The 22,967-nt window shown below is 37.4% G+C and overlaps 1 protein-coding gene across 5 annotated transcripts in view; it reads left to right on the forward strand.

The window, feature by feature from the left end:
- The window catches only part of SLC12A2 (solute carrier family 12 member 2), a 66,415-nt gene extending 47,929 nt beyond the window's left edge, over positions 1-18,486 (forward strand). For 2 of the 5 annotated variants that reach the window (XM_007422290.4, XM_088129775.1), the window contains exons 18-28: positions 1,032-1,172; positions 2,632-2,738; positions 4,761-4,840; positions 10,990-11,115; positions 12,293-12,340; positions 12,934-13,056; positions 13,158-13,269; positions 14,047-14,133; positions 15,080-15,215; positions 15,334-15,401; positions 17,429-18,486. In XM_007422290.4, the coding sequence (XP_007422352.2) occupies positions 1,032-1,172; positions 2,632-2,738; positions 4,761-4,840; positions 10,990-11,115; positions 12,293-12,340; positions 12,934-13,056; positions 13,158-13,269; positions 14,047-14,133; positions 15,080-15,215; positions 15,334-15,401; positions 17,429-17,564 (1,164 nt within the window). In that variant the 3' untranslated portion in view covers positions 17,565-18,486. Of the gene's footprint in view, positions 1-1,031; positions 1,173-2,631; positions 2,739-4,760; positions 4,841-10,989; positions 11,116-12,292; positions 12,341-12,854; positions 13,057-13,157; positions 13,270-14,046; positions 14,134-15,079; positions 15,216-15,333; positions 15,402-17,428 lie in introns of those variants that run through there. The other 3 variants (XM_088129776.1, XR_015793671.1, XR_015793670.1) reach the window with 3 other exon arrangements.
- Positions 18,487-22,967: the final 4,481 nt, after the last annotated feature.

Consider the following 22,967-nt stretch of genomic DNA (forward strand, 5'->3'; position numbering starts at 1 on the left):
TATGTCATGTGTTGTTTTTCATCTGAGGTTGTATTTACCTGCTTTTAAGAACTGCTAAGGATCAGATGATTTTTATTATGTCCTGATACATAAAACCATAGAACTCAAAGAGAGTGTCCTTTCTTTTTCACATGACTGTACATCTTGATTCTTAAGAATGATAAAGGAGGTAAAGGTAAAGATGCAAGAGGTCCTCTTCCTTTCAGACAAATTATTATTTTTTTATTTTTATGTAAAATAATTACAATGACCATTCAAAGAATACTGTTGGTAAAGATCTTGTCATTTAATGTTATAATTAATATCTGTAGTATGATACAAATCTATAATCTTAATTCAAGGCATGGGCTGAATTCAATTTTTATTTTTAAGTTCTTTTGCTGCCGGAGGTTACAATTCAATAATGTGCCATAAAATACTAAAATGTTACTATATTTCTGAATATTTCCCATTCTTATATTATTTTTGTAACTAGCTATTGCTTGTATAGAGAGTAACGTTTGTCTTATGTAAGCTTTATAATGTAGTAATTGGCAGAGTAGAAGCATGCAGATAAGATGGTATGTTCCTGGAGAATGAGTTCTGTTTGTTAGCTACTGGGGCAATTTGTGGCAAGCCTAGCCTATATAAAAATTCAAATATCACAGTGCGCAGAAATTGTTGAAACGCAGTACATTTTAGGTATGCAGTTTGTGCATGAACTACATAAAGATTACCATAGTATGTTATTCATTGATAGAATGTGTGAGATTTCTAAATTGTTTGAAAGTAATTCTCAATAGTAGGTAAGGGTTTTTTTTTAATTTAGCTTTTGTGGTAAAAGGGAATCATAATTTATGGTTATAGTTTCTTCAGCTAGCCTCTGGTTTAAATAACTTGTGTTTAGGATATTTTCTCTGTTTAATCTAAGTGATACCATTGTCTTTTGAAAGAGCAGTAGATGGTCCCCAGTGAGGATGCACATTTAAATATTTCTTCCAAAACTTTTGATAACGGTTTGTGTGTAATTACATTCCCCCTTCCTCTTTTAGGGTCCTCGCAGGCAGGCCATGAAGGAATTGTCAGCTGACTTGGCCAAGTACCAACGGTGGCTTATTAAAAACAAAATGAAAGCTTTTTATTCTCCAGTACATGCAGAAGACCTGAGAGATGGTGCACAGTACTTAATGCAGGTAGGTAGTCATTCTAAAATGGAGGAGTTTTGTCTTTTGTAATTATTTCCTGAGAAATATAATTTCTATTATATACCACACATTCTGATAGATAGGGAGGCTATATAAATTTAATAAATTCCATTTATAAATAGGTATTATCTATTCATGTTTTAGAGTTACTTTATAGTTAAAGTAATGTCCAGAAAATAAAAATGGTCAGGAATAGATTAATACTGTTTCTCATACATCAGAAACAGTATTTCATGTCTGAAATTGAAGTTCTTTTGGTTTTGAGTACCAAATAGTAGACGCAGGGAACTAGCTTTCATGCAGCTGGGTTTCATGCATCATGAAGCTGGATCACCATCAACTGTCACTCACTTGTTGGAGACCATTCTAAAAATTCCTAACCCTTTACAATTTATAGAGTTCCTTTGTCTACTCTGCCATGTTTTTGAAAGGTATTCAGGAAATTGATATTTAAATATTATCTTCATTAGAAGAAGACATGACAATAGATTTGAAGTAAGTCTTAAGGCTATAAAATTCTGTGTAGTCTTACAAGATGACAGGATCACTCTTTTGTTCCCCCCTTGCAGAAAGAATGTCATCCAGGATATAATGGAAAAGGCTAGGTCTCTGTAAAGAGAGAATTCTGTTGGCCTCCTTTGCCTTTATAATTATACCCTTCCTGCTGAATTTCATTAGAAGGATCTAAAGGGTAGTTGGGAAGCACTCTGCAAAACCTGCACAAAAGTACATGATTTCATTAGGAAGACAGGTCGTATTCTCAGAATCTCTTTACAGCTTATTCTGTTTGTGCATACTGTAATTAGGTTAGACTGGGGGGAATGCTGCTGTTCCAGTGCTACCCACAGCCATTCTCATGGAGTACTTTTGAGTGACATAGTGACTTCAAAAAGCATGACAGTCTGGATAAAAATATTGATTAAATGTAATTATTCATTACATGTCGGTAGAAGGTCTAGGTATATATTAATAATGTTATGCTGATGTCCCATTAAAATTCTTGGAAGAGATTTGGAGACATTAACCTAGGCTTTGAGGAGATATATGCTATCTCGAACCATAGATTGTACATACCAACATTAATATCTTGCTGTACATCTTTAATAGAAAGCAAAAGTACTCAATGACAAACAGAAATTGCTCCAAAGACAGAAGGGTCCTTAGGTTCTAGGAGAAGATATGGCGATCCAGATGCTAACCTAGTCAGTGCTGTGACATAGAAAGACATATGTTTGGGCTTAAATTTGCTTACAAGGTTAGTTTTTACCTCATTCCTCATCTTGAGGCATTTAGAGTGCTTCTAAATTACAGCCAGAGTTATCAAATCGTTCCCAGTGAAACACAGGTCTGGATAGGGTAGAAAAATTCCAGTGTTTTTACCTAGTCTAAATAAAGCAAATAAAGTTTAGACATACAATTCCAAAGTGTTGTATGTACATTTTTTTAGGCTGCAGGTTTAGGAAGAATGAGGCCAAATATTCTCGTTCTTGGATTTAAGAAAGATTGGCAATCAGCTGATATGAATGATGTTGACATCTACATCAACTTACTACAGTGAGTAGAAGTAATAGTAATTAAAAAGGTATTGTTCTTGTAATTGAGTATCTATACTTGCCGTATCAATTTATCATTGTTTTCAAAAGAATTATAAACAGCTTTTTCTGCTAATATATTCTGAAATTGGGGGTAGTGGTTCAGTACAATATTGACTTATGGACCAATCTTCTAGGCATATTGGTGGTTCTGAAGTGGATAACATATTTCATTCAGAGTCCTTTTGACCATATGCCAGGAGAGTAGAAGAAAGAGGAGCCTTTTTCCCCCTCTTGTCCTGTCCTGGATGTTCTGGGACTTCAATAAAGCAGAGTCCTGGATTGCACTGACAACTGTACATACCTTCAGATGAAAGCAAGTATAGCTCCTCTTTGGACTGTCTACTGAGAGACTCCAAACTCTCCTTTTCAAGGAAAGTTATTGAGGTGAGCACCCAGAATGAAGTAGATTCTATGGACCCTTTTCTCTTGGGTTTCAGGCCAGGATACAGGTCTGAGCCTAAATTGGTCACTTTTGTGGGTATTCTTTGGTTAGAATTAAGATAGGAGAAATGAGACCCTCCCAGTTGCTTTCAGTACTATCGTTCTAGACTGACTGAAGGTTGAGAGTGGGGGGACACTGTATAAGTGATCCATCAGTAGAGGAGAGGTCAAACCCTTAAGCTCTCTGCTGTGACAGGCTGCAGGGCCCAACTCTTCCCCTTCTCCTGTTTAATATTTACATGAAGCCACTGAGAGCATTCATCCACTGGCACAGGATGAGATGTCATTATCTCAGAGATATATATCTCCACCCTGGGTCAAACAGGAGATGTAAACAAGGTTCTTTTTCAATGCCTCGAGGCTGTTAGGTCTGGATGAGGACAAACAGACAAACGTAATCCCAGCATGACAAGAGTGGCTGTGGGTCCAGAAATTTACTGATTTCAATAGAATTCTACCTTTGGTCCTAAATTGTGCACCCTTTACAGAGCAAATCTACAATCTGAGGTCCTGTTGTCCTTACATCTCCTGCTGGAAAGGAGGGTGGAGGCAATACTCAGGAGGACCTTCAGCACAGCTCGATCTTATATGGCTAGGCCTGAACCAGGAGGCTTTCTTGACCGTTAGTCATGCCTTTGTTACCTCACACTTGGATGACTGCAATTAACTATACATAGACTTACCTTTGAAGACCATTTGGAAGATACAGATGCTCCAAAGTGCAGCAGATAAATCAGTTTACTCAGATTACATGTCTTCTACAAGAACTGTATTGGTTGTCAGAAGGTATCTTGGTGTAATTACTTTTAAAGGTCATTACTTTTAAAGTGTTTATGGCTCAGGACTTGGATATCTCCAGTACTACCTTCTCTGAATGGAATTTGCCCTTCCAGTGAAATTCAAAGAGGACATTTACTGCATGTCCCAATCAAGCCTTCTCTGTGGCAGTTCCTTCCATCTGGAATAATATAACCCAGAGAGATAAGAGCGGTCATGTCCCTGATACTGTTTTGGAATGTGAACAAGACTTGTTTTTTTCCAAAATGCCTTTGAGGATCATGTGGAAGGACAGATTGCTCCTGGAGGAATGGCGCTGCATATGGGATTATAATACTGTGATTATGTACTATGGCTTTTACTTTTTTTGTGTGATACTGACTGTATGTTAATCTGCTTGTGGTGAACAGGAGTTCTGACTAGAACAGGACATAAGCGAGACCAAAGAAAAATGAAATGAATAAAATAAAATAAAACTGTTGAAGTTAGCGGGCAGGGGGGCAGCTCCTGTTTTTCCACATGTTCAAGTGAATTCATCTGTTGAAAGGAATATTTTGGCAGTGGCTAGTCTTTGAACAAGAAGCTGAAGTTAGGATGAGTCTTCCCTGAAAGATCAGTATTTAAGTTTTTTGTTTCGTAGGATGACCCTTGGAGACATCTCCTTTCTGATTTTATTAATCAAACTTGCTTGTCCTTTCAGGTTAATTTTACTAATTACCCAAATTTGACTGCTTATTGGTTTCCCCACCTTACTTTATTACAGCGATGCTTTCGACTTTCAGTATGGAGTAGTTGTCATCCGTCTGAGGGAAGGTTTGGATATATCTCATCTTCAGGGACAAGGTAATCCTTAATATGAGTTCAGAATATTAGATTTATGTTCTCCCTTTACAACAACAGCAACCACTCTTCCAGTTTTCCCTGTAATAGTCTTCCTAGATAATATTTTTTTCTGTAATAGCCAAGATAGACAATGTTTAGTTACAAGAAATTGGTTGAATGCATAGTTTTAAGTTATCAGTTCAGTGATGCCATTATTACACTTAACTGCATTACACTTAGCCATGAACATTTATTTATAAGCCAAGTTGATTGATTTCTGATGTGAAAATTAAACTCTTTCATGGTCTCTGCATCACATATATGAATTCTGCACCTGCATAGGAGTCTGCATCAGACCCTTGTAAAACTGAGGAAAAAAAATAAACTCCTTGTGACATTCCATTAATAGCATTGTACTTCATCCTGCTGTCTGCCCACTGTAGCCTGTGTACTAGAATTGAGTTGGGTTCAGTTCTGTTTCATTCTTGAGCCTTGTATCACAGCTTCTGAGGCTGGTTTCTTGGTAGTTTACCTTTTTTAAAGCCTAAAAACAAGGATAAGAAACATTTTCAAAAGGATCTTTCTTTCCTTACACAGCTGTCAGGCCCAGCCCAAGAACAATGGTGAAACAGTCCAGTTGAGTTCAGTTCCTTTATTTGCTTGTACCATATAGACAAAATCTTGCCAGCAACTAGTGGATATACCTGGGAGATTCTAGGGAGTGGCTATCCTGAACCCCTTATGCTTTCCATGCTTCATTTCCGGATTGTGTTGTCTTTTGTCTCCTTGCCCTTCCTGGAATGTGCCCCCTACTTCCTGATAGCCTTGCTCTCTGCTGCAATCCACCATAACAACTTTGGCACCAGTGATTCATCAATTTATTCTTTTATAGCCTGGAGCTACTGATTCTTGCTCTGCATCTTCTCCAGTTACTTATTGGCAAATTTCTATTGATTTGTGCCATCTATCATTGCTAATTTGATAAATTTGGTTTCAGGAATTAAGAGCATGAAATTATGGATTACACCCCCACCCCATTATCTCTCTGATTGAAAATGTGTCTCTGTGACATACTAGGTCAGTAGCCCCAGGTTCAGCATGGAGATTATTGCATAATATGATCAAATAATTCATCAGACTTTGGTTACACAATCTTATTGAGATGTTTTGCATCAAGATATGCATTAGTGGTGCTCCTCCCTTTTCCTGTTTTAGAATTGAGAGCAATAGCATTTGTTAGAAAGCAGCTGGGACGTAACTGTATAAGTGCTGTGGTATCAACATATGCACCACTCCTGCTTCAGTGAATGTGTTGTTGGTTGCCCCGTGCGGTTTTTCATCTTTCCTTCACTAGACTTCCTAAGGTACAGTTACCTTATATAAAGCATTAACGATCATCACATCTGCTTAATCTGGTCAGGTCTAGCAGTTATTCCAGTTTTTGCTTCAGAGCCAGTGGACTCTGTCATTTAATGCTTGATTCCACATTCACCAAGACCTTACTTGCCCCAGGTTACTAGTTGGATTTCTGTTAGTAAGAACACTCCTCAATAAATGATCCAGCTGGTGTATTTAGAAGCATACACACCTGTAGTCATTTTGATCTTACCAGTGTTTCTAAAAGGAGCTAGAGATGCTTGACAAAGGCCTTCATCAGTTTTGCTCAGTAAAACAATATAGTATTTAAGAAAAAGGTGACTGCCAGTTTCTTTTTCAGCACTATTTTATTATCATAGATAGTTCACAAAGCATGTTTCAGCATCTTATGGCTCTGGTGGGGTAGAGGTCATAAACTGGACACTATGGGATGCAAGTGCTATTTTATTGCTTCTTTCTCCTTTTGGAGAAAGCATCTGTTCTTTCATAAGCACATTCTTTTTTAAAATAACAAATTAACACCATCAAGCCTATGGCTGATCGTAATTGTAATTTGATATTTGGTTCTGTTGTGCTTAGGTGACATGTTAGCCTGTCCCATGTATCCTGTGCTTGCACGGAGGATCACCTCTTTGATGCCAAAATAGTCACAGCACAGAAATGAAAGAAACTTTGGATTCCTTAATCAAAGTCAAAACAGAGATTAACAGATTGTAAAATCACCAGTTCCATTCCAGGTTTGTGCCTTATGCTGCAACTTGGTAGGCTGTTACTTTGAATCCTGGATTAGGAACTTATCTCTAAAAAGCATCATAAATTCTTTACTAGATACATGGGACTATATATGAAGGACGGCGGCGTATGATCTACCTTAGACCTGAGGAATCTGAACATTTATGTATGTGTCAAGAAATTCAGCGTGAATTACCATTGCTCTGTCAGGAGAATAAATATGCATCCACCATTCTCAAAAGCACATATTTTCAGTTTGTGATCTGATTTCAGTGCAAGAAATACCTTCAATTTGGGATGGGAAACAATTATTCCAGTTCTGCATCCTTTCCACCAAGCCAGAAGATTCATAGCATGCATGGTAAATTCATGCATTTCAGGAATCGAAATCCATCCTTATATTGATGATTGGTTTTGATTCTAATTTTGATCCATAATCTCAGCTTTGCAAAGAGAAGTCATTCCTTTGACTGTCCAAGCATCTCCAGTTTATAGGCATGGAACTTGACATCTGCCCAGGTGAAGGCTTCTTCCTCCCGTAGCATTTTCTTTTCTCCGTAATTGCAGAAGATATTCATCAGTATTCTGCCCACTATCACAATGGTATTTTGCTGTTTTCTCTCCATACCTAGATCTACCATAGTGCTTTTTTTTTTTGGTCATTTCACTGGTATGCCACTCACTTTTAACTTTACAAGTGACATTGCCTTTTTTTTTCTAGCACTCCCAATTTGTCAAGTCATTTCTGATGCATTAATTACTATGGGGTTTTAATTATTCGTTAATTTTGACACTCAGTGAAAAATTATTGCAGTTCCTTTTGAACTGCTTGTCGTTTTCAAGGCAGTTTGAACCCATCCTTTGAACCTATTCAGAACATCAGTACAATCTCAGTTTTGTAGACTATTTGGGGAAGGAGTGTTTGTTAAATCTACTGAGGTGCTGACCCAGTGCTCAGAGGCTGTGAGGGTCTGGATGAGAAGGAACAGGTACAACTTAACCTTAGCAAGATGGACTGGCTTTGAGTTTTGGCCCACTGGAGCTGGTGATGTATCATCTTTGACTCTTGATGGAATAGCACTTTATTAGAGCTGGTACACAATTTGGGGGTCCTCCTGGACCCATGGCTCCTGTTGAAGAAGCAGGTGGCAGCTAGGGGGGAACTTTGCACTGATTTGTCTTATGCACCAGTTGCACTCATCCCAGGATGGGGAAGCCTTGCTCACAATCGCTCGTGCCTTGGTCACTTCCCAGTTGGATTACTGCAATGTGCTCTACATGGGACTCCCCTTGAAGACCATCCAAAAATTACAGCTCATACAGAAGTGCGCAGTTTTGAGTGCCCCTTAATTTGCCCATATTACACCACTGTTGTGTGAGCTGCACTGGCTCCCAATTCTTTTCCAGGTGCACTTCAAAGTAGTGCAGTTCTGTAGTAGCACCATCCTTCTCCCGATGATCCAGCAAGCCCTCATTCTCTTAACAGAAGGTCTTAAAAAGCTGGTTGTTCCCTCAAGCATTGGGATAAGGTTAGAGCCCCAATTGTTAATGGGTTAGAGAGCATTGTTTATGGCTCTCGAATTTGTTTTTTGGGATATATTGACAATTTGGTACTATTCTCTTTGGTTTTTATTGTTTTGTGAGCCACCCAGAGCTGTGACACGTAAGATGGGCAGCCATAAAATAAAATACCTAAACAAGGAATAAGTCAGCAAACCATATCAAACTGAGAGTTTGTCCACCGCATGCAAAGTCCCCTGAATGGGTATCCATAAGGTTTAGGTTTTACTTTGCAGTAGCAGCACTACTGTATAATAGGTATCTGTATAAGCAGTAAGCTAGACCTGATCCTCTATACTTCAGAATATCTTTCTAATAGTGTGCACCCCTCTAGTTTTGACAAGAGATTCCTTCAGTTGAACCCAAGGTCTTTCATATGAATCAATGCATCACCTAACCATGGTTTGTGATCTCTTCTGCTTTTGAGACTCCTAGCCAATTACATAATTGTCTCAGCAATAAACACAGAAAGACCTAGATACTGCAGCAATAGACCATGAATACAGATAATTCAGGGATGTGGATCTAGTTAGATGCAATGAGCCACTCTTAATACGCTTTTCTTTCTACATTGTTAACAAACATTTTCAGTACGTTCTTAGAATGCAATGCAATGCTCTTTGTATCCTGGTCACTCTATCTCAGCTGAAGCAGCTGTGATTCTCCATCCTTCTTGTCATTCTTGAAGGAGCTCATTGTGCTAACCAGCTAGAGATAGTCTTCTGATGCAGAGTAAGGCTAATTGTATCATTTGGATTTGCATTATCCTTGTCTGATAACCTGGTTCATTCCAAGCAGACATTTTCAGTAGAGAGAAGAAATTTCCTAGGAACAGCATGTAAACCTTCAACTTGAAAAACCTATGGTTATTAATTGAATTTGTTGTTTAAGTGGAATTATACAGTATACGTGCTCAGTAACTGTTACTTAGAATTTGTTTTCCAGTTTTTAATTACCCTTACATCAAAGTTCTAGACTTCCTTTCATTAAAGTATATTTACTGCTTTTTCCACTGTACCTGTCTCAGATTGCACTTCAGTTTCTTTCCTGTCACATCTGAAGTCTTTAAGGATTTTTTAATTGTCTAAATGCTTGTCTCTCATTTTTACATTTATTACAGGTAGTCCTCATTTAGTGACCACAGTTGGGACTGGAAACTAGGTTGTTAATGAAGCAGTTGCTAAGTGAAGCAAACTGTGCTTACAATCTTACTTCTGCTTTCCTTTGCTTTACTGACCTGCAAAGGTTGTAAACATAAAGATTGGTCACAAAACTACTTTTTCATCACCACCATAACTGAATGGTCATTAAATGAAGCAGTCACTAAATTAAAACTACCTGTATTTCAAACTGATCACTGTGATCCACTTGTGGCAACCACCAGAAAAACCACCTTCAAACATGGACAGTTGCCCCAGAGCTATAAGAAGGATCCCTTTAGTGTTGACCATCCTTTCTTTATGTATTCAGAAGACTAACATAACTGTGACTGATACTGATTCTGATTCCATTTGAGATAGTTTACAAGCTCTACCTAAACCGACCAATTGTTTTATCTGCCTTTGGACTTCTCTAGGCTATTTCTTAAGTGAATGGTGAGCGCTAGCCTTTTGTATGAATTGCACTGCCATCTTTTGGCAGTTCCAAAAACTTCTCTTTATTATGCAGTTCCTTAAAAAGGATTGGCCAGTCTGTAACACTTTTTCATGTGGATCACAGATGAAGTTGAGTTGTTTTACCAGCTATAGCCAGACCACTTCCAACAGGCTAAAGGATATCTCTAAAGGGCTAATGCCATATACAGTAGATTGTCTTTAGTCATGGGAAACCATTACTGATGTATGTAACGCAGGGTACTCCAGAGTGGTCAGTATCAACCCACAAGGGTTGATGGGACTATCCATTATTGCTGCTGCTGTTATAATTATTATTCATAGTACTATTAGCTAAAGTAATATTTATTAAACTATTTTCATAAAATAAATGTTTGGGGATCGATAAACAATCTGAAGCTTTATAAAGGAGTTGATGAAGTGAAGAGTTTGGGGAACCCTGCTCTAATGCTGTGACAGTCATAGCCATCTTTATTATGCTCATAAATTTATGTTTCTGTATCCTTTGGACAGATGCTTGTACATCCATTCTTTTCTAGCCTGGACCATCACCAGTAATAAGCTTACTAAACATCCATGTATTTAGTGTATAGAGACTATGAAGAACGATAACAGATTATTTTCCTGTGATAGTAGCTCTTCACTTAGTTATCCACACATTCACACAACCAACCTCCCTTTCCTTGTGCAAATGCTACCTTGGCAATTATTGCACATTCTGAACATGCTTCCCATTTAAAAATCTTAGTTATAGAAGATTCTAGTGAAACACCTGTGCAGATATGGAATTCCTGTGTGCTAAAGCCCAAATGACTACTGAAACAATCAGTTTCAAATAGCAGCCTATCCTTGCATAAATGTTCAGTAATATATTTTTAATATTCACAGAAGAGTTATTGTCATCCCAGGAGAAATCACCAGTAACCAAAGACATAATAGTAAATGTAGACTACAGCAAGAAGACTGATATGGTAACTTCTAAGCCTGTTAGTGAAAAAGGACTTATTCATAAAGGTAACTATGTATTTAGTACATTTATACTTAATCTTTTTTTCTAGGAACTCAAAGTAGCATGTGTAGTTCATCACACACATGTGCATGTGTGCAAACTGGCATACATACACATACTTTATTATCATATCAACCCTATAAGACAGATTTGACTCCTAATAGTAACTGATCAGAATGTCATAGTTTTGTGGGTATTTGAACTTAAGTCTCCTTATTATATAACAGAATTATTGTGCAGATTTTTTTTTAGTCAAATTTCTTATGCAGGGGTATATGTTGTTAACTCAGTCTCTTCCTTCCTATTACATTCTGTTTCATGTTGCAAAGTTTGAAGCTGGTGACAGTTTCAGAACTAGCAGTATTCAATTTAGTTGGTACAGAGGATTATTGAAGGTTATTTATTACAAATTAAATGAATAAATAAAGCCTTTGGGGCATTGAGGTACTGCATCAAAAGAGTTGCTGTTACAATTATGGCAAGTTTGTTGATTGTAGTGTGGATTAACTTAATAGATAAATATATTAGCTCTGCCATGTTATGTGCTTGTAGTCACTTATAGGCCTAGCCTATTTTAAGTACTTGTCTAGTAGCACAGCTTGTCTTGAGGCAAATGTGGGACTGATCATGGGTTTTACTCATTCTTTTTCCATCTCAGGCTAAAATGTAGAATTTTAAATTCTATCAGTACTTTCTCCCCCAGATAAAAATATTTGTGCATGCGTGCGTGCACTGGTGCAAAGAAAGAGGGATATATAGAACATTTATTTCAGCTACTAAAATCTATATTTCTTTTTTTTATACTGTAGTGATATAAAGAAAAGGTGTGACATGCTAATCAATAACATTCATGATGGCATGTATTAATTAATTATTAAAATGTAGAATTTTAAATTCTATCAGTACTTTCTCCCCCAGATAAAAATATTTGTGTGTGCGTGCACTGGTGCAAAGAAAGAGGGATATATAGAACATTTATTTCAGCTACTAAAATCTGTATTTCTTTTTTTTATACTGTAGTGATATAAAGAAAAGGTGTGACATGCTAATCAATAACATTCATGATGGCATGTATTAATTCGTATTTGATTTTTTCCCATAGAATGGTAAACAGTGATCCATTATCATTAATATTGCAAATAACCTTTTGATTTTTTTTGTTTACTTTTAAAACTTGTCCAGAAGAAGAAGAAGATACCAAGACTCCAACACAGCCACTTTTGAAAAAAGGCAGGCCATTTTCCATCTTTTGTGTTTAATCCATTTTCCTTTCTGTCAATGTCCATTTATTATTTCTTTCATATCTTATTTTGTATATTGCATTGTTTATCACAAGTAGAAGATAATTTATCTACTGGGAATTTGGGTGGTTGTTTTGGCCATGATAGGTTTAGTAATTTTTTGAATGAATTTCAATAATATGTTTTCCTAAATGATTTTTGATTACAGTGTTAAAAATGTAAGGGTATTATTGCAGTGCATATGTTTCATTGCACCAAATAGCTAATAAAAGTGATATGAAGTATTTCAGGCATAGGCCAATATCTAGATAGTGGAATCAAAAAGGGCTTGACCATTCATTTACACTCCCAACCCTCTCAGCAGCCACCTGCACTGCATATGGGGAGTTTCAAGGGCATGCAATGTGATAATATTAAAAAAAAGTCAAGTGTGACGCTAGGTCCATGTATTCTAGAACATATCTTCTTTATCTCTTATTTTTTTTCTATTCCTTGTAAACCAGCTTCTGCATTTGAATGGAGATGGCTGATCGGATATTTTGGACTTCATTTTCTTCCAAATGTCACTTCTCAATTTTACAGATCCTAAGGGCCTGTCTGTTCCTCTGAACATGGCTGATCAAAAGCTGCTTGATGCAAGTTCTCAGTTTCAGAAAAAGCAAGGCAAAAATTACATTGATGTTTGGTGGCTTTTTGATGACGGAGGTAAGACATTAAAAAACATTACAAGAAAATTAGAAATGTTATCTAGTTTTTCATTTCCGACACTGGCTCCAAACTGAGATTGGTTTTTTTTCCTTATATAGGCTTAACACTTTTGATTCCATATCTTCTGACAACCAAGAAAAAATGGAAAGACTGCAAGATCAGGGTGTTCATTGGTGGAAAAATAAATAGAATTGACCATGACAGAAGAGCGTGAGTTTAGTGATTTATGAAGTTCCCTTGGCTAAAATGATTTTTTTCTATTTTAATTGATGAAAAATCAAAGTACTGACTTATCCAATCAGTGCATATATTTATTATATAGTTTATATTAATATTCATAAATTGCTTTAGAATAATCATCAATGATGGTACTACACTGGATGAAAAGTTTATATTTGTATATAATGACACCTATGTTTTGCTGATCTCCTAAGCACGTCAGTACTCATAAGGAATTGCTTCTGAAATTACAGTGGGATGAAGAACTAATGCAAAATTATATATTTCTTACTTAATTATTAGATTTAGAACATACTCAAAAATATCCACTATTTACAGTATCCCTGACAGAGGGACATCCAGTCACTGTTTAAATGCCTCCTGTGAAAGAGGATCCACTGCTTCTCAAGGCAGTATTTTCCATAGTTGAGTAGTTTCTACCATTAAGATTTTTTTCCTGATGTCCACCTGAAATCTGGTTCCTTATAGTTTAAAGCCATTGTTTCTTGTCCTGTTTTCTGAAACAATTTTATTGTTCTGCCCTGTTTTCTACACAACAGCCTTTCAGAAACTTGTAAACAGCTATTAAGGTTCCCCATACCCTTTCCTTCTCCAGGCTAACTATAGTCCAGTGCCTCTAACCCTCCTTCATAAATGTTTCAGTGGCCTCTGGAACACTGCAGCTTACCAATGTCCTTAAAATCCAGAATTGGATGCAATTATTCTAGGTTTCCACAGTTGATTATGGTGTCTTTCTTTAACTTTCAGGATGGCAACATTGCTCAGCAAATTTCGGATAGACTTTTCAGATATCATGGTCCTTGGTGATATCAATACAAAACCAAAGAAAGAAAAGTAAGTTCTGTGCTAATTTTCAATATTAATTTTTATGGAATTTAAATGAGATATTACATAGAATTATTAAGAAAAGCATAGGTACTAAATAGAAATAGCTTTTACAGAAAATGGACTGAATTGCCATTAAAAACAGAATCATTAAGGACTATACAAATGTTGTGCTATTATTTAGATAGAACTTCAGTGTGATACTCATTTTAATTATAGTTATAACCACAGTACATGAATAATGAAAATAATCACTTAATATGATTTCGTAATTATATAAGTAACCCTTAATGTGATTTTCTCAAACCACAATCTGAAAAGAGATAGTGATATTGAAGACTGCAGGTAGTCCTTATTTAACGACCACAACTGGGACCAGCAACTCCATCACTAAGTGACATGATCATTAAGTGAACCATCACATGACCGTGCTGGACTTACATCAGTTCCTCTGCAGTTATTAAGCAAATCACCAAGGTTGTTAAGTGCAATGTCATGTGACCGCAACTTGCGACTTACTGCCAGCTTCCCTGCTGGCTTTGCTTGTCAAAGTCAGCCTCTAAAGGTTGCAAATGGTAATCACATGACCATAGGACACTACGACCATTGCAAATGCAGTATAAATAAGCAGGATTAAGGTTTCAATTAATGAAAAATCCAACCTTATGGACAGCAGTTTTATTTTTATTCTCAAGCCAGTCCCTACACTGCCTGGGAAGACTTAGTGTCTTTAAATAGAGGTAAATTGCCAAACATTGTCTGCCTAAGGGCTGGAAAAAATTTGCTAGGAACTATGAAACCTTTGTGCAAAGATAAAGTAGCTGTTGGATTCCAGTTATTAGGCCTGCAGTTTTTAATGGCATCATGACATGTTAGTCACATGTCTTACTACAGATATTTCAGCTAGCAAACTGAGAATTGATGCATTCCAATTCTATAATCAAATAACTTTCAGCATTGCAGCCTTTGAAGAAATGATTGAGCCATTCAGACTTCATGAAGATGATAAAGAGCAAGACATTGCAGACAAAATGAAAGAAGATGAACCTTGGAGAATCACAGATAACGAAATTGAGTTATATAAAACCAAGGTATATAGCATTCTTTCCCATACATACGTATATTTGCTCTTTGCATCAGTATTCCAAATTATTTTTAAAATGGCTATTAGCCTTTCATACATCAGTAATGCCCTTATTTTATTTTCAGAGCCACCGTCAGATTAGATTAAATGAATTACTGAAAGAACATTCAAGCACAGCTAATCTAATTGTTATGTAAGTACTCTTTTCTGTGGTTCTTGGCATCCTTTCCAGTAAGTATTTGAAATAACAAATCACTTAGAAAATGTTATATAGGTGGTCCTCGCTTAATGTCCATTCATTCAGTGACTGTTTGAAGTTACATTGGTGCTGAAAAAATGGACTTGCGACTGGTCCTTGAACTTACGACCACCACAGTGCCTCCACAGTCACATTATAAAAATTTGAGCCAGCCCACATTTACGACCACCATCCCCTGCCACCCCCCCAGCTGATCGTCACCTTCACCTGCCTCCCCTCTGCTGGGTTCACCATTCCAGCCACGTAGGGAGGCTCTGGGGCTTCTTGCCCTACCATGGCTTTGGCACTGCTTGCACCCTTATGTACCCTCCCCCACTCAGCAGCCACTCTCACACCCTCGCTCACCCTCCTCCGATCTGCTCTGGTCACACCATGCCTCACCAGTCACTCATGCACTTAACCTGCCTGCCGGCCTGCTTGTGAGCTGCCTGGGACTTGCAACTTCCTGCTGGCTTCCCCACTGTCTTTGGTTGCTGGAAGCTGGTAGGAAGTTGCAAGGAGGTCCTCACTTAATGACCTGTGATCCTTGCTTAACAACGGCAGTGGGGACTGCAGGGATTGCCATTGCTAAGTGATGCAGTCATGTGACATTGCACTTTACGACCGCATCACTTAGCGATGGAAATTCCTCTCCCGAGTGCCGTCGTTAACTGAGAGATACCTGTACTTTTGATGCTTAAAAAGAAGCTGTGTTCTCAGTCTGATTCAATTTAGTGACTTATTGCAGGCAATTTATTTATGATGCATGGTGGGTCTTTCATTCCTAGAATTTAGTAAGTCTGAAACATACAGTTTTGCATTTTCATAGGGTAAAGAAAATGCTCCAAAAGAAAAATGATATTTCAAATTAATGCTAGAATCCTTACAGTAACATCAATACTATGTATTTTTTTCATGAAAAAGTAGCAAGATACTTGTTTCCAGAAATTTGTTTCTTAAAATGTATTCTGATCCTGCACAAAAGCCAGAATCCTGCTCTTGTCCAGAGGCAATTCACTTACTACAAGAATTCTTAAGCAACCATTACTTCAGTTTTAAACTTTTTATGTGAATAAAAAGCTGCATGGACTACTTTAATGCACTGTACTTTAGATGCTTTCTGAGATGACTCAAGCTGCATCTGGTACAGAAGAGGGTAGCGAGATCATTGGCAAGGCAACCTCATTGTAGAATAATACCAATTGTATGGTTGTTGTGCTGGTTGCCGATAGGCCTCTAGACCCAATTCATTTCCCTTCAACCCTACACAATGTGGCACAAGGATACATGATGCAGAGCCTTGCCCAGGTTGAATCTACCCATCTAGTACAAACATCTGGAAATGCCTGCGGTGAGTCCCCCTTCTCATGAGGTGTACCTATGGATCACACTTCCCGTGGGAGGTGCGTTTTTCACAGGGATGTAGAAACTCTTCTTTTCTAGGGTGCCTTTGGCCTGAGTTGATTGTGTGTACTGTCCTAAGTGTATTTGTAATCTTCATTTTTATGCTGTTCTATTGTCTCTGGTTTTGCTTTCTTTTAAAAAGAAAGATCAGAATTCTCTGGGATTGGGGAGGTCCACAAATATTGCAAGTAAGCAAGTAGATAATTAATTAAAATTACATTGGCCGAAGTATGCCTGAATACCATAAGAACTTGAGAGATGGTGGAAAGAATATAGTACAGTGGATTGCAGTAAAATTAATCATTCAGTTGTGTGAATTCTTGCTTGAGCATACGTCTTACTACTGAATAACTTAGAGGGGGATTAGTAGAAGCAGTAAATCTAATAATTTAAAAACTGCTTTCCACAGGAATTTTTTCTACTTCTGCTGAGCACTATTGAGTAAAACCACCATTTAACGTCAGAAGTATTTTGGATGGCAGATCAGTTTAGTAATCTAATTGTATTAGATTACTTAATACATTTCTAATCCTGTCCACCTGTAAATAAAAATAGATTTTCCCCCCTCTTTTTTATAGGAGTTTGCCAGTTGCACGAAAAAGTGCAGTATCAAGTGCACTGTACATGGCCTGGATAGAAGCTCTTTCAAAAGACCTACCACCTATTCTTCTTGTCCGTGGAAATCATCAAAGTGTTCTTACCTTCTATTCATAAACACTCTTGTGCAAGATGCAACTGGGAAGAAATGGTACTTCAGTGCCTAAAGGAAAGGGACTGGGATATTTGATTAAAATATTAAACTCAAGCAGAGACAAAAAGTGACAACTCTCTCACTATTCCCCTGACTTGAAAGCACATAAGGAAAGTCACTACACTCATAAAGTTGTGGAAATTCCTTTTTTTTTCTCCTAATTCTTCTGTAATTTAATCTTGCTTAATGGGGGAGGATTCCTTAGTAAAGAATAAATAAACAGGTTTTTCTTTGCTACTTGAATGGCAGCAATAAAAGTGTTTATTTTTGATCAATGAAAGGGTTATAGATTTATAAAAACCTTTTAGCCTTGAGGTGCCTTCTGAAGTTAACCAAATTTCATCCATATACCGTTTTGTAAATTTATACAAAAAAAGTCAATCTGCCATTGGCTAAAACTTTAGATCAAACTTCCTCTAGTTTCTAGACTTTTCCATCTAACAATAATAAAGATGCTGCATTCTGGTCTTCCATCAAGGTATTAGTTTGGACTATTGTATGTTTCTTATTGTTTGGAACAGGGTGTGTTTGTGTGTGTCTGTGCTGTGTGTGTGTGTGTGTCTGTTTAAGATATCGGTTAGACCTGAAAAAAGGTAAGTGGGACGATTTGGCTGTTACAAAAAACAAATTTATGCAGTTAACATTGAGGACTTTATAATGTTCAATATTTACTACTGAATATTGTTAAGATGTACTAATTGGGAAGTACTAATTTTCTCCAATTCCATCACATCCTATGTTTTCATTGGGCTCCTATGACTAAAGATTAACCGCCCAGCTTTTATTGTGCCACTCTGTTGTCAAAGGGCGCTTCCGTCACAGGATGCTGTCAGTGTTGGGGATGATACCGTGTGTGCCCTCTGGTCATGTCACTTTGGGGGGGGGCACATAAATAAAAACCAGTTCTGTGGACCACATTTTGTCCGAGGCATCCAAGGGCAGTTTATTTAAAATCTGTTAAAAGTCCTGGTAAACACTCAGGTTTGATTCTCTTGAGCTTGCGTTTTAATTTGGTAAGACAGATGGTGTATTCAAGACTGCCTGTTTGTGTGCCCTCTGTTTGTGGGTGTGTGTTTTAATTGCTTTATATTTTTTTTATTCTACAAACTGCTTACAGAAGAATCTCTTGAGGCTTTATCCAGTGATTAGTAATAATGCTTATACCTGTTACCTGTAAGTTGCCTAAAAATATTTTTTAGCTTTTGGCTTTAATACAGAGCGCCATATTAGATCAAAGATCTATAATTTCAGAGTTTGTAAGTGAACGCATAGCATATAAAAACACAGCTTTCTTGCTAAGTGAGATCAAAATCTGTGAACAAATAACTTGTTTTTGGAAGATCTGATTAATGAGACAATAGGATCCTTGCATATTGTAATTTACCTTCAGTAACCTACAGCTCCAATGCTGATTATGGGTTTTTTTTTTCAGAAGTGCAATACAAGTTGGCTGTCACATAGAGTAACTCGTTGCCAGGATATATTTTTCAAAGGAAATTGGAAGTTTATAAGAGTAGTTTATTGTTACTTAAAAAAAAAAACCACATTGCAAATAGAGTGTTGATTATTACCAGGTTGGTGGTTTGTTGCTGTGATGAGAGAAGATGTAAAATTACTCTGAGGTTGAATTTCCTCTCCTCTCCCCATTTTGTTTAGTACAGACTTAGAGTAGGGTAGAAAATGGTGTTGCCATCCAGAAGAAACGCACTGGAACACTTAGCAGCTTGGTCCATTCAGGGCAGCCATTGTTTGTGATGTGCAAAAGAAAGGAATTGCATTTTTGTTGGTGCACGGTGGCTGAAATAATTATTTTAACATTTAGATCTATTGATGGGTACCAAATGTAGCCTGTGACTTAAAGTTCTTCATCCAGTGAGAATTTCCAATATTACAAATGCAAAATGCCAAATCACAATTATAACATTATTAAAGCTCTCCAGGTAATATAAACTATTAACTTGTTAGTAAATTTAGCCATTCCAATTTCTCTTTAATATAAATCTAAGTTTCTCTTGGGCGCTTTTTAAAAGTTTCAGTAATGACTTGAAATAGTTTTCCATTGACACTCAGCAATACCATTTTTATAAATTTAACTTTATTTTATGAAATTTGGAAGTGTTTAGAAAATAGTTGAACAAATTGATTATTTATTGTTTCGTTATGTTTGTCTTTCCTTTTTACACAATTCTTTTATATGCTATTTTGTTTATTTAAAAATGAACTATGGTCTTAATTTAAAGCTTGAGCTTTGGTTGGTACTATCCACAGTCTGAAAACGTTATGTCATATTTTGATAATGTATTGTAACTGTTACTCACAGTTATGGCTTTTCTAATGTTTTAACAACATTGAGTATTGCAGTTACTACACTGTACCGAAGAAGGATCACTGCAATAAATGGGAGTGAATTAAATACTTTTGTCTAAATAATTTTATTTTTTTTTACTGCACTCACCCCCCGCCCCCAGCCCCATGGGGCTCTGTCTACTTTCCTGTCATGTCATCTGCTTTGGCTATTTCAGGTTTAATATTTCAAGCACTATTTACACTATTTCTGTTGTCTCCAGATCAAAGAACTTTGATGTTTCATAATTGGTCTACTTTGTTCTCCAGGAGAATCTGCCTAAACAGCTACTTGCTTCCAACTTCTGCACATAGGCCAAATAAGAATTACTTGGTAGGATCAGCCTAACCCAGCAGTCTTGGTTGTCAGAGATAGGAAAAGTACACACTCTTTTACTTTCTGTTTATCTGTGAATGAACTCATTCTTACGTTTTAAAATTGTAAATTTAAACTCAGAAAGAGCTAGCCCCATCCAAATGATAATTGTGCCATTCTTCCCAGTTACCCACCCACCTTTGCAGCAAATGGTATCTCTCTTCCATGGTGCGTCTTTGTCCCCTGTTCTATAAAATTTCAGCAATAGAACCCTCATTTGCATCAAAAGCCTTATGGCTGTAGTATTTCCAGAGAAAGATTTTCTCGGCTTGGCATTTGCTCTTCTATCAGTGTTGCTAGCACTTATGCTTAAGAGAAGAGCTGGAAGGGGCCAAGTTATTTACAAGACTGGAGAAACACAAATAGATTTTGGCTTGGTTGAATTATGCTAAGTTCATCAGAAATGTGGCAATCTCATTAATTGGGAATACTTTCCAAATGATCCTGGGTTCATGAGCAAGTGAAATTGAATAGGCCATCTCTCTTGGTTCTTAATGTACAGAAATTGATTTTTATATTGCCTCTTAGTGAGAAAAAATTTATGCATATTGTTTCTCATCGATAGATCTGTTCATGAATTTATCTAAACATTCCAGTCATTGTAGCAATTTCATTAAACTAAATAGAATATGGCGTTCCATACTCCAGTGTATATACTGAATATTCCTTTTTTCAAGGTTATTCTCCATGCATCTGAGGAAGAGAACTGTGATCCATAAAAATGGGCACTTTGATATTAAGGTGCCACAGAATTCTTCACTGTTCCTGCATAGATCTTTCCAAACCTTACCTCATTCAGTACCAGTACCTTAAGTATCAAGGATCAGCTGCACTCGGTATTGGCTACCTGCATTTTAAGACCACCTCAGAAACTCCATTCTGGCTGTTCCTGCTATTTGAAATGTCCTCTGCAATGGCACTCCAGTTGTACCCAAGGTGACTAATCTGCTGCCTTTTCAATAAAGGCAAAGTCCTTCATATATTTCCAGGTCTTCTCATGGTTTTACTCCATCTAGAAATTGAGATACTTTTTTTTTTTTGACGTAGTTTTAATATTACATGGTTTGTGCCATCCCTACTATTTCCCAAGTTTATGGATGAGTGCCAGTAGTTAAGAACATATCCAGATGCAAGATGAAAGTGGGTAAACTTAAGAATTTAGATCCCATGAATAAATACTTGAGACTTCTAGAGCCATGACAGTTTGCTTCATTTACAAGCCTATAAAGAGGACACAAGGTCTTCAGCAAACAGCAGGTCCCAGGAAAGTGTTTTTCTAGCCATTGCTGTACTGGTTTCCTTCAGTTTTATTTAATTCCAGCTAAAAATCCTCTGTCTTGACCTTAATTGGAACTAGGCTGCTCTTCAGTTTGAGGGCCATGGCCAGCTGAGATAGATCCATGGTCAGCCCTCCCGGCTTGATGCCCTTGGTACGTGTTGCACTGCAGCCGCCCCCTTCCCCAGCTTTGTCGTCAGCCTCACTGAGCAGGATCTGGTAGTTGATTATGCAGTTCATATAAAATCTTAATGTTTTTTAGCAATTCAGCTGATCTATAATCATGCTTTATTTTATTATTGGAATCTTGTCAAAATGAAACCCAGGTTGCTTTACATTCATTTTTGTAATCAGTTTTTTTTTCTTGGTATGTGATACTGTTAATAAAAAGCAAAATTCCCTCTTGCTTGCTTTTCTCCCTTTAATTTTCAATCATTTTCAGGTGAAGCAATTTGCATTTTTTTTTTAACAAAAAACAGTTCTGCACATTAAGATGCAACCCCTCCCCCTTAATTCTGCATCTAGTTTACTCCATAAGGGGTTCAACAAAGTATTCCTGATGATTCATGAATCTATACAGAATTAGGTATAATTGCCTTTTCTGCTCTGGACAGGGTGGTTCTCCTTGGTTTAACAGGTTTCTGGATAGGATATTTTTCCAATCGTCAGCTCTGAATCTAAAATTGCAAATCTTCCTTCGCCTATCCAAATACTAAGCTGGGCTAGGGAGAAGTGGGCTGCTTTTTATGATTTTATTCCTTTTCCCCCTAAGAAAAGAGCAGCACATGCTTAGGAACATTGACTGTAACCACCTGCATCTTGTTGGAGGTTGCAGCATTCTCTCTGTCCTTATGAGCATTCCTGAGGGTGGGAATCTTACTCTGAGTAATAATTAGTGAAACAGGTTTTTAAATCTAGCAGAAAACGCATTGTAAGGATAGGCAGAGCCCAGCACCGAGCTAACTACATTCCACGCCTGTGTGCCTGAAAGAAAAGGCAGGAGGAAGTAACCACATTAGCCACTTCTCAGACAAAGAGCAGGCAGACTGATATGGATTTACTCTGTGTGTCCTTTGTCTAACTCTCTTACTACCTGTAGTGACACCTTGTGCCCAATAGACCACGAGGTGCTAAAGTGTCAGTGCCTTTGAGTTTGAACCTTCCACATAGGTTGGCCGCCTCATTCCCCAGACAGGGCCTCTGGCCCCAGCTGAGGGCCTTCGCAGCAACCTGAAGGTCCTTTGCTGAGTAGCAGCTGCAATCACTGCAGAGCTGGCTGGTTTGCATGTTTTCAAAAAGTGGGCACTAGGGCTGACAATTTCCTGGGGGGGAGGAGTATGTGAGCTATGGGCCAGAGAGTTGGCTGGATAA

This window comes from Python bivittatus, unplaced genomic scaffold (genome assembly GCF_059951505.1).
Source record: "Python bivittatus isolate LINGU-HERP-01145 unplaced genomic scaffold, Pbiv_v1 ctg000850_np1212, whole genome shotgun sequence".
Classification (NCBI taxonomy): domain Eukaryota; kingdom Metazoa; phylum Chordata; class Lepidosauria; order Squamata; family Pythonidae; genus Python; species Python bivittatus.